At 36.7% G+C, this 18,297-nt stretch overlaps 1 protein-coding gene across 1 annotated transcript in view; it reads left to right on the forward strand.

Moving 5' to 3' along the window:
• The window catches only part of CUL5 (cullin 5), a 163,341-nt gene that overhangs the window by 64,608 nt on the left and 80,436 nt on the right, over positions 1-18,297 (forward strand). The window contains exons 3-4 of the mRNA XM_037841325.1: positions 10,570-10,669; positions 15,688-15,864. Of these exons, the coding sequence (XP_037697253.1) occupies positions 10,570-10,669; positions 15,688-15,864 (277 nt within the window). The remainder of the gene's footprint in view (positions 1-10,569; positions 10,670-15,687; positions 15,865-18,297) is intronic.

Below are 18,297 nucleotides of genomic sequence, written 5' to 3' on the forward strand. Positions count from 1 at the left end.
AAGTGTCAAAGACAAAGAGAGAATCCTGAAAGCAGCAAGAGAAAAGCGATCTGTTACATACAAAGGCAGCTTAATAAGACTATGTGCGGATCTCTCAGCAGAAACCATGGAGGCAAGAAGGAAGTGGTGTGATATATTTAAGATACTGAAAGAGAAAAACCACCAACCAAGAATCCTGTATCCAGCAAAGCTGTCCTTCAAATATGAGGGAGGGCTCAAAATATTTTCTGACAAACAGACAATGAGAGACTATGTGAACAAGACACCTGCCCTACAGGAAATACTAAAGGGAGCACTACAGCGTGATAGAAGACAGGAGTGTGTGGTTTGGAACACAATTTTGGGAGATGGTAGCACAACAATGTAAGTACACTGAACAAAGGTAACTATGAATACGGTTGGGGAGATGGTAGCACAACAATGTAAGTACACTGAACAAAGGTAACTATGAATACGGTTGAGAGAGGAAGATGGGGAGCATGTGAGACACCAGAAGAAAGGAGGAAAGATAACGACTGGGACCCTGTAACTTGGTGAAATCTAGAGTATTCAACAAGTGTGATAAAATGTACAAATATGTTCTTTTACGAGGGAGAACAAGCAAATGTCAACCTTGCAAGGTGTTAAAAATGGGGAGGGATTGGGGGAGGGATGCAATCAGCATAAACTAGAGACTGTAACTAATAGAATCATTGTATTATGCTTCCTTTAATGTAACAAAGGTGATACACCAAGGTGAATGCAGATAAGGGGGGGGGGATAGGGGAGGCATGTTAGACACTTGACATTGGTGGTATTGTCTGATTCTTTATTCTAGTTTGATTTAAGGTTATTTTTCCTTTTGCTGCTTCCTAGCTGTCATTTTTTTGTTTCCTCTTTCTTTTGCCTCTCTACCTTCTTTGACTCTCCCTCCTCCCTTGTGGAGGAAATGTAGATGCTCTTGCTTAGTATGAGCAGAATGTTCAATTAGGATGAACTTAAATGTTTGGAAATGAACAGGGGTGTTGGTAGCAAGATGTGAGAATAACTAACAGCGCCGAATGGTGTGTGAATGAGGTGGAAAGGGGAAGCTCAGAGTCATATATGTCACCAGAAGGAAAGTTGGAGGTCAAAAGATAGAAATGTATAAAACTGAATCCTATGGTGGGCAGTGTCCATGATCAACTGTTACAAATACTAGAAATCACTTCATGAACCAGAACAAATGTATGACAATACAATTAGAAGTTAATAATAGAGGGGCATATAGGGAAGAACTATATACCTATTACAAACTATATACTACAGTTAGTAGTATTTCAACATTTTTTCATAAACAGTAACAAGCGTACTATATCAATACTAGTAGTCAACAATTGAGGGGGGTTGGTTAGGGATAGGGTAGGTTTAGAGTTTCCTTTTCTTTTTTTCTTTTTTCATCTTTCACTTTATTTCTTGTCTGGAGTAATGAAAAGTTTCTAAAAATTGAACAAAAATTAAGTGTGATGGATGCACAGCTGTATGAGGGTACCCAGGGGCAAGTGATTGTACACTTTGGATCTTTGGATAATTGTATGGTATCTGAACAATCTCAATAAAAATGAAAAAAAAAAAAAGTACAATTGAACAAGAAGTTAGAAAGCAAATTTCAAAGAATATTATGGGTTACCATTTCACCATTTCAGCTATTCCTTATTGTGAAATATATATACAGAAAAGTGATAACTTTCAAAGTATGATTTAACAAGTAGTTAGCAAATTGCAAAGAATGTTAAGGGTTACAGTTACACCATTATTTCCTTCTAGCTATTCTAATTAATACCGTAGCATCTAAAAAATATATTTATATAAAGATTCAGTATTTGTAATCTTTGTTAAATCCTCTCTTGTCTGCTGTTACACCTTCCTCTCATTAAATCACTTTCTTGATGTTCAGGAATGTCTAGACAGTGACCCCCCTAACCTGTTCGTATTGAAAAGGGGTGTTGACATTATGGGGATGGGGGCTGTATCTGGTTGATGTTCTTGAAGAGGCTGTTGCCTCTGGGTTTTGGAACTTACCTGGTATAGGAACTGTATTAGTTAGGGTTCTCTAGGGAAACAGAATCAATGAGAGATATCTATGAATGTAAGATTTATATAAAAGTGACTCACACAACTGTTGGTATGCACGAGTCCAAATTCCATAAGACGGGCAGCAAACTGGCAACTCCAATGAAGATGTTTGATGAACTCCTCAGGAAACGAACTGGCGACTTCAGCGAACTCCTCAGGAAATGAACTGGGATCTTTGACAAATGTGTTTGAGGAACTCCTTAGGAAATGAACTGGCAACTTCGAAGAACTCCTCAGGAAACGCTTCGCTGGTCAGCTGACGAAGAATTGCAAGTCCTCTATCTGTCTCACTTAAAAGTCTTCAACTGATAATTGGATTAAATCCAGCCAACTGCATTCTCTCATTGTGGAAGACTCCCCATTCATTACCGCATCAGTCACAGTTGCAGCCAATTGACTGATGATTTAATAAACCAGCCTGTTTGTTTATTAACCAGCCACAAATGTCCTTGCAGCAATGGTTAGTACAGTGCTTGCTGGACCAGACAGCTGGGTGCCATCACCTGACCAAGTTGACACATGAACCCAACCATCACGGGAACACTCTGGTGGATTTAAGTTTCTGAAAAAATATTCTTAGTGCATGAAATTTTAAAGAATGTCAGATAGGGACCTAGTGTTTTGGGACTACTGTTGATTAGGGCTTGGCATACTGTGGCCATTTGGAATATCTGGCTGGAGCTTGCTTAACTATAACCTCCAGGATAGCTTCTCAACCCTATTTGAAATCCCTTAGTTACTGAAACATTATTTCTTTATCTTTTTTTTTCCCCCTTTTGGTCAAAAATGCATGTTCAATCCCTCAATGCTAGAGCAAAGCTCATTCCTGGGAGTCGTGTCCCATATTGCCAGGGAGACTCACTCCCCTGGGAGTCATGTCCCACTTAAGAGAGGGTAATGAATTTCTTTGCAGAGTTGGGCTTAGAGAGAGGCCACATCAGAGCAACAAAAGAGGTTCTCTGGACGTGCCTCTTAGGCATAATTATTGTAGGCTTAGCCTCCCTGACAGCCATAAGTTTCACAAGAGCAAGCCTCAAGATTGATGGCTTGACTTATTAAGTAGAAGGTTCCTGATTTTGCAAAGCATATGTTCTGTCCAAGATAAACAATCAACGTCTCAGATTATCTTCACTTAGTTGTACAATCATCCTAACTCCAAGTTTTAAACAATTTTTATAACACTGAACACTCCAAAGCTCTTACCAGCCCCTAATTATTTATCCCTAGTATTAGTGTGGTACTGTTAAGGTATTCCTATTACATATAGTGTATAATATGCAATAGGTAGTTTTTCCCATATACCGCTCTGTTGTTAACTCTGTGTAGCAGTGTCATACCTTAGAAGTAGATCATGCAGGCACTTATTTATATTTGTAGTGCTAATCTGTAGGATACATGCATTTAAACAACCGCTTTCAATCATGTCTGCCTTCAGTAAGGCATTGATACTTATAATCCCATTAACAGTCATCACCCCTGTCCATTCCCATACCTTTAAGTTGACTCTCATTAACATGTCTGTACAATTAGGTAATCATTCCTCTTTCACTAGTTTATGTCTTGTCTCTAGGTCCCCTATATTCTTCATTATAAGACACTTATTTTACATTGTTCAGGGAGTTCATAATAGTGATAACATACAGTATCTCTCCTTTTCTGTCTGACCTATTTCAGTCGACATTATGTCTTCAAGGTTTATCCACGTTGTCGTGTTTCAGGACCTCATTCCTTAATCTGCATTGTAGTCCATCGTATGTGTATACCACATTTTGTTTATCCACTCATCTGTTGAAGGACCCTTGGATTGTTTCCATCTCTTGACAATTGTGAACAATGCCACTATGAACATTGGTGTGTAAATGTCTGTGTCACTGCTTTCAGATCTTCTGTGTATATACCGAGCAGTGGAGTTGCTGAATCTTAGGATAACTTGATACAGTTTTCTGAGGAACCGCCAAACTGTCTTCCATAGGGACTGTCCCATTATACATTCCCACCAGAAATGAATAAGAGTTCCAAATTCTCCACAACCTCTCCAGCATTTGCAGTTTCCTGTTTCTTTAATGGCAGCCATTCTTATGAGTGTGAGATGGTATCTCATTGTGGTTTTGATTTGCATTTCCTTGATAGCTAGTGAAGATGAACATTTTTTTTCATGTGCTTTTTAGCCATTTGTATTTTCTCTTCAGAGAAATGTCTTTTCATGTCTTTTGCCCATTTTATAATTGGGCTGTTTGTACTGTTGTCGTTGAGTTGTAGGATTTCTTTATATATGCTGGATATCAGTCTCTTATGAGATAGATGGTTTCCAAATAATTTCTCCCATTGAGTTGGCTGCCTCTTCACCTTTTTGAGAAAGTCCTTTGAGGCCCAGAAGCTTTTGATTTTGAGGCGTTCCCATTTATCTAGTTTTTCTTTCATTGGCTTGTGCTTGGGATGTAAGGTCTAAGAAGCTACCTCCTATTACTTGTCCTGAAGATGTTTCCCTTTATTATCTTCTAGGAGTTTTATGGCATGTCTCTCTTACTGAGGTCTTTGATCTCCTTTGAGTTAATTTTTGTATAGGGTGTAAGTAGGGGTCCTCTCTCATTCTTTTGGATATGGATATCCAGTTCTCCCAGCCCCATTTGTTGAAGAGACTGTTCTTTCCGAGTTCAGTGATTTGGGGGCCTTGTCACAAATTGGTTGACCATAGGGGGACAACCGTGACTGTCCACACATTGTGTACCATCCTGGATTGGGAGGAATGCCTGAGATCGCAATGTAGAATCTGTGAGTAGAAACTGTGGACCAGAGCCGGGAGTCCCCTGCTCCCATAGCAGCATGAACTGCAAAGCATCGCTGTGATAGAGAGCAGCATTTTCTGAAGAAGCGAATATACCTCAGGCCAGCTCCACTTGGCGTTTTAATTGGCAAATGTGGACTGCACAATACAAGCTACAAATCCCCAACAAGCAGAGAAAGGCTTTTAGAGGCGATGGACCTTGAAGAGCCAGGGGACCCCTCTGTCCCAGGAGAGGGAGCCCAGAGGACCAGGTGCTATCCCTGGCTGATGGATGAAACTGGGGGCCATGGACTGGCCCTGAAAGGGGTTCTTCTGTCCCTTTTTCTCTCTCTCAAACTGAGTGGATCAGTAGAGAAAGGCTCAGCCATTTTCAGTTTGCAGCGCTCTGTGGTGAAGAAAGCCTCAGCCATTTTCTTTTTGCAGCGCTTTGACCCAGACAAGGGTGGACATAGCAGAGTCAGAGAGACAGAGAACCTATTTAAATGCACATGAAAACTCCCTAGAGGGTATATCTTCCCTAAGAGGAAGGAGGTGGTGCCCAGCTCTAACTACCTGCCTTCCATTCAGAACCAGACCCCAGAGCCTGGGGGAAAACAGCCAAAACAGAGACTGAGTGGGCCACACCTCCTTACACCAGTCAGGAGCAACCAGCTGACAGACACCACCTGCTGGGAAGGTTAGGAAAAGCACAGCGGCCAGAGGCCTCACAAGGTGTGTCAATCTTCTAAAACACACCCTCAAGGAAACCTGGTACCAACTGGTTCCCCCATCTGGGACCTGAGCCTGTTCTGGTCTGGGAAAACCTGATTGGGGTAACCAAGGAAACCAGATGACTAGACAACAGAAAACTACAACCTGCACTAAGGAAAAAGAAATTATGGCCCAGTCAAAGGAACAAACTTACACTTCAACTGAGATACAGGAATTTAAACAATTAATGCTAAATCAATTCAAAAAGTTTAGGGAAGATATGGCAACAGAGATGAAGGCTATAAAGGAAACACTGGGCGTACATAAGGTAGAAGTTGAAAGTTCGGAAAAACAACTGGCAGAAAGTATGGACGTGAAAGCCACAACATGAGATGAAAGACACAATGAAGACACAACAGTAGATCTCGGGAGTCAGAAGAAAACACTCAGGGACTGGAGAATAAGACACCTGAAATCTTACACACAAAAGAACAGATAGGGAAAAGAATGGAAAAATATGAGCAATGTCTCAGGGAATTGAATGACAACATAAAATGCATGAATATACATGTCATGGGTGTCTCAGAAGGAGAAGAGAAGGAAAAAGGGGCAGAAGCAATAATAAAGGAAATAATCAATGAAAATTTTCCATCTCTTTTGAAAGACGTAAAATTACAGATCCAAGAAGCACAGCCTACCCCTAGCAGGATAGATCTGACTAAGCCTATGCTAAGACACTTAATAATCAGATTACCAAATGTCAAAGAGAAAGAATCCTGAAAGCAGCAAGAGAAAAGCGATCCATCACATACAAAGGAAGCTTGATAAGACTGTGTGCGGATTTCTCAGCAAAAACCATGGAGGCAAGAAGGAAGTGGTATGATATTTTTAAGATACTGAAAGAAAAACCGCCAACCAAGAATCCTATATCCAGCAAAACTGTCCTTCAAATACGAGGAAGAGTTAAAAGTATTCTCTGACAAACAGACAGTGACAGAGTTTATGAACAAGATAACTGCTCTACAGGAAATACAAAAGGGAGCACTACAGACAGATAGGAAAAGACAGAAGTGAGAGGTTTGGAAGACAATTTTGGGTGATGGTAGCACAGCAATATAAGTACACTGGACAAAGATGACTGAGTATGGCTGAAAGAGGAAGGTTAGAAGCATGTGGGACACCAGAAGGAAAGAGAAAAGATAAAGACTGGGACTGTATAACTCAATGAAACCTAGAGTGCTCAACAATTGTCATAAAATGTACAAATATGTTTTTTCATGAGAGAGGACAAATGAATGTCAACCTTGCAAGGCGTTAAAAAATAGGGAGGTATTTGGGTAAAAATACAATCAGTGCAAACTTGAGACTGTAATTGACAGAAACGTTATATTATGCATCCTTTAATTTAACAAAGGCAATATACCAAAGCTGTATTAGTTAGGGTTCTCCTTGGGAACAGAATCAATGAGAGATGTCTCTGATTATCAAATTGTAAAAGTGACTCATGCAACTGCAGGAGCGCATGAGTCCAAATTCTGCAGAGCCGTCAACAAGCTGTCAACTCCAAGGAAGATGTCCGATGAACTCCTCGGGAAACGAACCGACAATTTTGACGAACTCCTCAGGAAACGAACTGGGAACTTCGACAAGCTCCCCAGGAAACGCTTCACTGAGCAGCTGAAGAAAGAAGTGAAGGTTCTCTAACCGTCTGGCTTATAAGCCTCCAACTGATCACCTGGACCAAATCCAGCCAATTGCATTCTCTCACTGTGGAAGCACGCCCCTTGATGAGTCATCAGTCAGCTGCAGTCAATTGACTGATGATCCGACAAACCAGCCCGTTGGATTATTAACCAGCCTCAGATATTCTCACAGCAATCGTCAGGCCAGTGCCACCTAGCCAAGTTGACACATGAACCCAACCATCACAAAAGCTAAATGCATATTAGAGGAGGACATAAGGAAAGGGTATTGGACTCTTGGCATTGGTAATGTTGTCTGATTCTTTATTCTACTGTAGTTCAATGCTTTCTTTGCTTTTGTTGCTTCCTAGCTGTCATTATTTTTTTCTCTTTCTTTTTTCTTTTTCTTTTGTCTCTGTACCTTCTTTGACTCTTCCTCCTGCTTTGTGGAAGAAAAGGAGGTGTTGTATAGATAGTGATGATGGTGGTAAATACATAAATACTTGACTATACAGAGTACCATGGATTGTTTTCTTAGGACAGAATGTATGGTGTGTGAACAAAACCGTCTTAAAAAAAAAGGGTTGATTGAGAAACCCTGAGTGCACTATATTGAGTGAAATAAGTCAGATGCATAAGGATAAATATTGCAGGGTCTCACTGATAGGAACTAATTATAATATGTAAACTCATAGACGTGAAATATAAGTTACCAGGATATAGAACAAGGCTAAATAATGGGGAGCAGTTGCTTATTATGAGCAGAATGTTAAACTAGGTTGAACTGAAATGTTTGGAAATGAACAGAGGTGACGGTAGCATGTTGTGAGAATAACTATCAGTGCTGCATGGTGCATGAATGTGGTAGAATGGGGAAGCTCAGAGTCACATTTGTTACCAGAAGGAAAGTTCGATGTTAAAAGATGGGAATGTATAAAACAGTGAACCTTGTGGTGGGAAATGTCCGTGATTAACTGTACAAATATTAGAAATCTCTTTCATGAACCAGAACAAATGTATGACACTATAACTAGAAGTTAATAGTAGAGAGGCATATAGGGAAAAAAGATACACCTATTGCAAACTATATACTACAGTTAGTAGTATTTTAACATTCTTTCATCAACAGTAACAAATGTACGATACCGATACTATGAGTCAGCAGTGGCGGGGGTTGGTTAGGAGTATGGGAGGATTTGAGTTTCCTTTTTTTTGTCTTTATTTCTTTTCTAGAGTAATGAAAATGTTCTAAAAATTAAAAAAAAAATTTAATTGTGGTGATGGATGCACACCTGTATAATGGTACCCTGGGCAATTGATTGTACACTTTGGATCTTTGGATAATTATATGGTATGTGAACAATCTCAATTTAAAAAAAAAAAAAGGAAAAAAAATTGGTTAACCATAGATCTGGGGATCTATTTCCGAACTCTCAATTTGATTCCTTTGATCAATATGTCTGTCTCTGTGCCAGTACCATGTTGTTTTGACCACTGTGGCTTTAAAGTCAGGAAGTATAAGTCCTCCCACTTTGTTCTTTTTTAGAATGTTTTTGGCAATTTGAAGCCTCTTTCCCTTTAAAATAAATTTGATAACTAGCTTTTCCAAGTCTGCAAAGTAGGTTGTTGGAATTTGGATTGGAATTGCATGATTCTGTAAATAAGTTTGGGTAGAATTGACATCTTTATGGTGTTTAGCTTCCTATCCATGAACATGGAATATCTTTCCACCTAATTAGGCCCTCTTTGATTTCTTTTAGTAAAATTTTGTAATTTTCTGTCTAGAGGTCGTTTATGTCCTTGGTTAAGTTCATTTCTAGGTACTTGATTTTTTTTAGTTGCTATTGTGAAGGGAATTTTTTTTCTTGATCAGTCTATTTTTGTGTCTGTTTCTCCTTTTAGTCACTAGGTTCCATTAGTCATAAGGTTTGACTGTAGTGGTACGCAGGGGTCATTTAACCACTTTGCACTTTATTCAAAGAGCAATGGCAGATTATTGAAAGATTTAAGTATAGGGGTAACATGATCTGATTTGAGTTTTATAAAGATCATTTTGGCTTCTGTTTGTCTGATAGATTGAAGGTGAGGTACAGGAGTAAATTTCGGGAAATGGTTTACTGTGGGCTCTGGAGCCTGACTGCCTGGCTTTGCCAAATACCGTAGCTTTGTGATCTTGGGAATGTTACTTAACCTTTCTTTGCCTCATTTTTCCCATTTGTAAAATGGGAATAAAAGTAGTACTTCAGAGTTGTGGTGAAGATTAAATGAGTTAAAAGAGCTTGCAGTATTTTCTGGCTCATTGAAAGCAGTCAGATTTTAGCTGTTACTGTTACTGCCGAACAAATACTTCTACCCTTACTACATCCTAGGCACTGGACCAGGCACCATTATTAGACTGAACTTCAACAGGTGACAAAAACAAGTTCAAATTAGTATGCAGACAGAACTTTGGGTTATAGTGATATACCTAAGAGTCTGCATATAAAATAAACCATTTGACCAGTGACATGTTATAATTATTGAGATGTTTTATTTTGATTTCTTTGACTTTTTTTTTATAGCAGCGGCTCCATCTATTAAGTACTGAGTGAGTCACCTGTCTTTTTGGTATATGTTTCCTGGTGTACAACTTGGTAATTAAGAAATTACCAGAGTATTGCCAAAGTTGTGAACATATTATACCTGTGTTAAATATTTTTCTGTAAAGACCTTTGAGTAAATTATGTCAACTTTATAAACTCAGATATTTATAATATACCACTTTATGAGAGCTTTTGTTTGTTTTAAATAAAGGAGACAGTAGTAATTGATGTGTAAATGGGCATTAAATATATGGGGGAAGATAGGAGATTTGCTTTAAAGGGGAATTTAAATGAACAATTTTTAAAAAATGATAATAGCAGTTCACATCTCTTATATTAGAGAAATAAAGTGATTTGAACTTTTCTTTGCACAAGAAGATAATAATAATTATCTTTGGGGAATGGGATTGGGAGATGAGAGCATGCATGCTTTTTTATGGAGCATTTTGTACTTTTTATATTTTTCAGACACACACATGTATTGCTTTTATAATTTAAAAATGTTTCTACAATAAGTAACAGAGATTTAAGGAGGAAAACAAGGACAAAAGAAAGTAAAAATAGAAACATTGTGCCTGTGAAACAACTTACATAGAATTCTCGGTGCATATGCATGTATTCAAGCCCTGACTATGGTCTATAGTTTGGAAACTGTATTAATAGAGAATGTACGGATGAGTTTTGTGTCTTTTCTTGTTCCATTGTTAATGTTTATTTACCTGCTTTATTTTTATAGGGATGTACATGCAGTCTGCCTCTGGGATGACAAAGGTCCAGCAAAAATTCATCAGGCTTTAAAAGAAGATATTCTTGAGTTTATTAAGCAAGCACAGGCAGTAAGTTCTTTATCTTTGCTTTATATTGGATTTGTTTTAAAATTTTATTCAGAGAATATCATATTTTCTGATTTCTAAGGTAGGACTTCTTGAAGTAATTTTAAAATATCACATTGATTTTTAACATGTTTGTTTAAATAAACTTTTTAATGAAGTGATCGCTGTTTGTTGTTTTTTATTATCATAATTTTTCTGTCAGGAGAATAGATTATTATTCACGATTAAAAGATCCTATAAAGCAAAGTAGTTATTTTAGATTATTTGTTTTTCTTAGTCCTTTGGTTATGGTTTATTAATTTTCTTGGGATATGGTAGAACATATTGGAAGCAAAGTAGTTATTTTAGGTTATTTGGTTTTCTTAATCCTTTGTTTTGTTTGAAATGTAGGGTTTTTTGTTGTTTGTTTTTTGATAAAGTTAAAAATTTTTTAAGAAAAAGGTCTTATAAATCAATTTTTTATGAGTTCCTAAGAAATCCCCATCACCATCTCTTTTGGCCTTATGTTAATCCATATAAACCAATTTTGTTTCCTCAGGACTGGTACCTCCTCTCAAGTTGACAGTAATTTTCCTCAGTTTCAAATATTTCTCCAACTCTAAAATTCTTGGATTGTCCTTTGAACTGCTGCTGCTGACTGAAATTCAGTACTCTTGAGTTGACAAAATGTTTATGTGTTCAGTGTTTTTGAAATGAAGACAAAGTTTATTTAGGCATTAGGTCAATTATGCAAGAGCTTGCTTTTGCTTGTTTTGCTTTGCCTTTTTTTTTCCATAACTGGATAAATTTATTAATATTGAATGAAACTTTACAAATATATCAGTACTATGTCATTTAATAACCAAGGTCCCAGAGAATATTACCCATAATAGTTGCCATTAAAATACTTTCAGAAAGCAAAATCTCTTCCCAGGGTAGGGATACTTTAAAGATATAGAGCCCTTGGACGGTCCTTTACCCAAAGTTTTGCAAACTTTAGTCAACTTCATACCAAATACAGATCAATTTTATGTCTTCGATTGACATTAGCGTTTCCTATGAAATAAATTATAAAACCTAGTTTGATCAGTACTTTTTTAATTGCAACTTCAGTTTACGAAATTAAGATAGGCAATGTCTGTGTGTCCATTCTGTTTTATCTGGGGTTCCACCAAGGGCACACCAACAACAGCTGGAAAGAGCTGATTCACCAGACACAGCTGCTTCCCTCATCCTTCCCCTCCTCAGGTCTTTGGTCACCTCCAAGTCATTTGATTTGGGAGGCTGAGACTTCCCTGTCATGTGGGGTGTCACTCCCAGTCACTATTCTCAGAGGAGAGTAGCAAAAGATCCTCATAGAGAACACTCAGTGGGTCATGGGGACAGGGTCCCCCAGAGTCCTCTAAGACATAAGGACTCTGACCAGGAAGTATGGGCTTCTCAGGAGCTTTGGAGGTAGGGGAAGTTTTAAACCTGTAGCTCCACCATCCATTGTCCAATGTGGTGAAGACAATACTTGCTTTGTTTTTAACACTGTTGTTTTTTGGAAAAGTTAAGGCAGAACTAAAGTATTTTGAATCAATTATGGCTTCACTAACAAATTCCTTACTGCTTTGAAGAAGGACCTTAGGACATCAGGGTACTTTCTTTCTATAAAATGAAGTCTGAAAACTAGAAGACTAGAGTTTTTTATTCTTTAGTTGAATTTTTGCTTCAGTATCTTGTGTATTAGTAAAAGTTACCAGTTTAAAATGTTGGTAAATACTAGTAGCAGATTAGTTGGAAATTAAAAATGAGTTTTTTCCATATATGACTTAAAGGAATATTGGCACATTTTTATTTCTGCTCATGGTCATTACCTTGGTGAGATAAGAATGGTGTCACATTGGATGTTAGGTAGAATATTCAATATTTTATTGATAACACTGTTTATTCTGCCATCTCGATCAATGATTTCAAAAAAGTTTATAGATTTATAGGAAATTAACTTTTAATGAAAATAAGTCATTTTCAGGCTTTACTTAGCTATTAAGTGTTTTGATATCACAGTTCAATCAAAACTTTATTTTTCTACAACTGATTTAGAGGTATATTTTCTGTTTGTTTCAGAAAACACATCAACTTATCAGTTAATGACTTTTGGTAAAGATAAATTATATGTATTTTAGATTGATAGAGCTTTGTTCTTTAGCTTCTGAAAGTATGCTCATGAAGAATCTTCTTATTGTTAACAAATGTTAAAAAAGATTACTTAAAAGTAGAAAAAGATATATAAGGGTTTTACTGTAACATGAGCTAGAAAGGTCTGGAATGTTGACCTCAGCAAGAACATAAGAATAAGATTTAACACCACTAATTCAGATCAATTAAATTTTAAGATTAGCAGTATATGATGCCAGACATGTGTGTGATTTTAAAAGGTTTTTAAACTTTTAAGAAATTCTGACTTTGTGAGTCATTTTAATTGACAGTATCTAATTGAGCCTATCTTTTCAGGAACATAATCTCCCAAAAGGGAAAGGCAATATGAGAAATGCATTAAAATGTTTATTATGGCATTATTTAAAATGACAAAAAAGGGAAATTAAAATGAATATACAATGCTTGGGAAATTTTTAGGAAATTGGATTTGTTTGTTTTTTGGATTAAAAAACTGTTCTGTTTGCTCACAATCCTCTGGTTTAGCAATTTGGTCTAGGCTTAGCAATTTGGTCTAGGCTCAGCAGTCACCTGGTGGCTCTACTAGACTGTATGGTCCAAGAGAGGCTCGCTCACAAACCTGTTGGTTGGTGCTGGTTTTCAGGTGGTCCTCTCTCCCCTCATGTGGTTTCTCTTACTCAAGGCAACTAGCGTTTGAGGTGAAAGTGAAATCTACAGTACCACTTCAGTTTCATAATGTCACATCTGCTGCATTCTGTTGGTAAAAGGAAGTCACAGGACCAGCCCAAACACCAGGGGTTGGGCAATAAACGCCACTGCTTTTTGAAAATTGAGATTTAATTCATATACCATAATATTCACCCTTCTAAAGCATACAATTCAGTGCTTTTTAGAATATTCATAAGGTTATACAAACTGTCAGTGACTAATACTGGAACATGTCCACCATCCCCAAAAGAAACTTTTCACTCTCCATTCTTTCCTCCCTCCAGCCCCTAGCAACCACTAATCTACTTTCTTTCTCTATGTATTTGCCTATCTGGATATTTCATTTAAATGGACTCATACAATAGGTGACCTTTTGTGTCTGGCTTATGTCACTTAACATAATGCTTTTGCAGTTCATCCATGTTGTAGATGTATCAGTACTTCATTTCTTTTATGCCTGAATAATATTCCCTTATATGGATATAACACGTTTTGTTTATTCATCAGTTGATGGACATTTGGGTTGTTTCTACCTTTTGGCTGTTGTAAATAATGCTATGATGAACATTAGTGTACAAGTTTTTTGTGACATTGGTTTTCATTTCTCTTGGGTATATATACCTGGTAGTGAAATTGCTGGATCATGTGGTAACTATGTTTAACTTTTTGAGGAACTGCCAAACTTTTCCAAAGTGACTGTTTTACATTTCCACCAGAAATGTATCAGGGTTCCAATTTGTTTACGTCCTCACCAACACTTATTATTATTTGTCTTTTTTATTTTAGCTGTCCTACTGGTGAAAAGTGGAATCTCTTTGTGGTTTTGATTTGTATTTCTCTCGTAGCTAATCATGTTGAGCATTTTTTCATATGTTTATTGGCCATACGTATGTCTTCTTTGAAATAATGTATATTCAAGTCCTTTGCCCATTTTTAATTGGTTTTTGTCTTTCGTTGTTTAGTTGTAGCAGTTTTTTTTTTTTTTTTAATTTCTGGATATTAAAACCTTGTCAGATAAATAATTTGTGAACCCCACCCCCCATTCTGTGCATTGTCCTTTCACTTTCTTGATAGTGTTCTTTGATGCAAAAAAGGTTTAATTTTTGTTAAGCCAATGTTACCTATTTTTTCTTTGGCTGCTTGTGCTTTAGGTTTCATATCTAAGAAACCATTAACTAGTTCACCCATGTTTTCTCTTAAGTTTTATGGTTTTAGCTCATAAATTAGGTTGCTGACCTGTTTTGGGTTAAATTTTTTATATGGTGTCAAGTAGGGATTCAGTTTCATTGTTTTGCATAGGGCTATCCAGTTTTCCCAGCAACATTTGTTGAAAAGATTATTCATTCACCATTGAATAGTTTTAGCACCCTGTCAAAAATCATTTGGCCATTTTACCGCATCTCTGACCCGTATATCTGTATACCTGTATCCCATATATATGTGTACACACCTCTCTGCAGTGTCCCAGTGCAATCAAGAACAGTGAGTGAGACCTGGGCACGTGGGGAGGGACACCTGGACACACCCCCTCCCCAGCCGTGGGACATGAGAACCTCCTAGCTGTGGTTCTCTGGGGAAGGGCACTGGATAGCTCAGGTGGGAAGAAGCCTAATGTTTTTGAAGACCTCCTTGAACTGCTTGGGTTCTCATATGTGCATGTATGACTTCTAATTTTTCTTAACATTTCTATGGTGAAGTATACATGTAAAAAAGTACATGAAAGTCATATGTATGATGATTTAACTACTACTCAGATTAAAAAACAAACAATTGGCCATAAATGTATGGGTTTATTTCTGAGCTCTCAGTTCTATGAAAATTATATTCTTAAATGAAAAAGTACTTAATCATTAATAATGATAATCTTAATAAGGAGAATGCTTATGATAAAGTAAGAGAAAAAGCAAAACACAAAAATTGTACTTGAACCATATTTCCAACTATGCACATTCTGTAGATATATGCTGAAGGCCTGTATAGATAAAAAGAGACCATTTTATTTATTTAGAGTGAGAAGAATGAAGGTGATTTCATTTTTTTACCTTTTAAACATTTATATTGCTCTAATACAGTTCATACAATAAAACATTTTGAAATAAAGGCATGAATAAGTTTTGTTCTTATTTTTTGGAGCACCACATTTATTTCAAATTGCTGTTATTCTTTTCTTTCAGCGAGTACTGAGCCATCAAGATGACACAGCTTTGCTAAAAGCATATATTGTTGAGTGGCGAAAATTCTTTACACAATGTGATATTTTACCAAAACCTTTCTGTCAGCTAGAGATTACTTTGATGGGTAAACAGGGCAGCAATAAAAAATCAAATGTGGAAGACAGTATTGTTCGAAAGGTAAGCCAGATTTTCTCATTATTTCCTAATATTTTTCAGAAAGAGGGTGATTAGAGGCTTTTTCTACTTCACATATAAATTCCTTTTTAGCTTTTTCTGGGTTTTATTGAGTAATATGATTTTCCTTTCATTCTTGTTTAGCTTCAATTTTCTGTCATCTCTGTGAGGTCTTAAGCTGTAGATGTGTGTCTTCAAACATTATTTCCTTGCATTTCTTTTTCACTTTGTCCTTTTCCGAAGTTTTGCAGTATTTCATTTCCTATTCATTTGTACTTTTATCTTCCTATAATTATTTTTTTCTCTTTAAAAAAACTCCCCTTTTTGTATGTTGTCTTTTTTTTTAACAGCTTTATTTACACACCATACAATCCATTCAAAGTGTACAATCAATGAGTAGTTGCCTTTTTATTTTATTTTATTTTTTTATAAAATGCAGTTTTATTGAGATATATTCACACACCATGTAATCCATCCAAAGTGTACAGTCTGTGGCTCACGATATCATCATGCAGTTGTGCATTCATCACCACCATCAATTTTAGAACATTTTCATTACTCAAAAAAATAATAAAAATAATAAGTAAAAATAAAAAAGAATGCCCAAAGCATCCCATACCCCTTATCCCCCCTATTATTTATTTATTTTTTTTGTCTTTATTTAATTACTCATCTGCCCATGCACTGGATCCAGGGAGTGTGAGTCAAAAGGTTTTCACAGTCACATGATGAAAGCTATATAGTTATACAGTCATCATCAAGAATAAAGGCTACTGCATTACAGTTCAACAGTTTCAGTTATTTCCTTCTAGCTATTCTAATACACTAGAATCTTAAAGGAATATTTATATAATGCACAAGAATAACCTCTTGACTCTATTTGAAATCTCTTAGCCACTGAAAATTTATTTTGGTTCATTCTTTTCCCCTGTTTGGTTGAGAATACATTCTTAATCCCCTGATGCCAGGGCCAGGCTCCTCCCTGGGAGTCATGTCCCATGTTGCCAGGGAGACTTACACCTCTGGGAATCATGTCCTACATAGGGGAGAGGGTAGTGAGTTAATTTGCAGAGTTGGCTTAGAGATACAGGTCACATCAGAGCAACAAAAGAGGTTCTCTGGGGGTGACTCTTAGGCATTGCTTTAAGTAGGCTTAGCTTCGCCATTGGAGAATTAAGTTTCATAAAGGCAAGCCTCTTGATTGAGGGCTTGACTTATTAAATTGGGAGCCTGTATTGTTTAAGAGGATAGCAGGAATTCCCCAGATGGAGAAGTTTAGTAGTTGCACATTTTTCACCAGTCCCTTAGGGGGACTTTGCCAATACTTTTTTATTTTCTGCCCCAAATATTCTGGGATGTTTTGGGGTATTATATTAGTCTGTACAGAATAACCCTATTCTAGGTTTCCATGTAATTATGTTGTTTAAATAAACTGACCAGACAGGTTAAATTAGATAGTGTGCTACAGAAAATATAAATTTTGTACCTAATAAATCTCTCTTCCTTTGGTCTCACACAGAAGTTGAAGTTTTAAAATACGGTCAATATCATCTTTTACCCTGCATTCTAATTTACCTTAATATTAGTAGGTTGCCTTTTGATAACTAAACTGCTGTCATCTTTATAATCTTCCTTTCTCTTGATTTAATCATTAAAGACTCAGTATTTACCATGTTAATTTTCGTATATTGCATAATTTCTGGTTAAAGCTCTGTGCCCAATAACAACTCATGATTTAATAGAAAGAACTCAGCCCTGAAAGTGAAGGGTCCCAGATTTCCCTTTCGACTCTGTAATAATGACCTAACTTCTCAATCCTTTTTATCAATTACCTCCCAATTTGTGAGAATCAAATGGAACCATAGATTTGAAAAGTAAAAAAACATGCCATATGAATGTTAAACAACATACTGCCTGCTGTGATGGTCATAACATCAAACTCGGGTGTGGTCTAGGCATTATTGATCTTCCCAGCCTTAAAATTTGTTCTCATATTGACAACAATACTGTAAGTTTACGTACACAGTGGTTCTGCAATGGTAGAAATAACTGCAATTTGGGAAATTTGTACCCCCCAAATTGTGAAAAACACTACTAGATGCTGTTTAATTTGCAGTTCCATAATCTTGTCCTCTCCTGTTTTTGTGTTATCTCTTTAGTTTTCACTATTCCTTATTGATTGTAGGAAGCAAAAACAGTGATTAAGAATACACCTTCTAAACCCACAGTAGTTAAATTCCAATCTCAGTGTTTTCGCTTAAAAGTCTTGTGAATGTGGGAAAGTAAACTTTCCTCTCTGTATTCCAGGTTCCCATATATAAAAGAGGAATGATGATAGTACTTGATATCAAGGTTGTTGTAAAGATTAAATGAATTTTATATAGAAACTACTTAGAACAGTGCTATATACATAATGAATGTTATGTAACTTAACTC

This window comes from Choloepus didactylus, chromosome 6, assembly GCF_015220235.1.
Source record: "Choloepus didactylus isolate mChoDid1 chromosome 6, mChoDid1.pri, whole genome shotgun sequence".
NCBI classification, from domain to species: domain Eukaryota; kingdom Metazoa; phylum Chordata; class Mammalia; order Pilosa; family Megalonychidae; genus Choloepus; species Choloepus didactylus.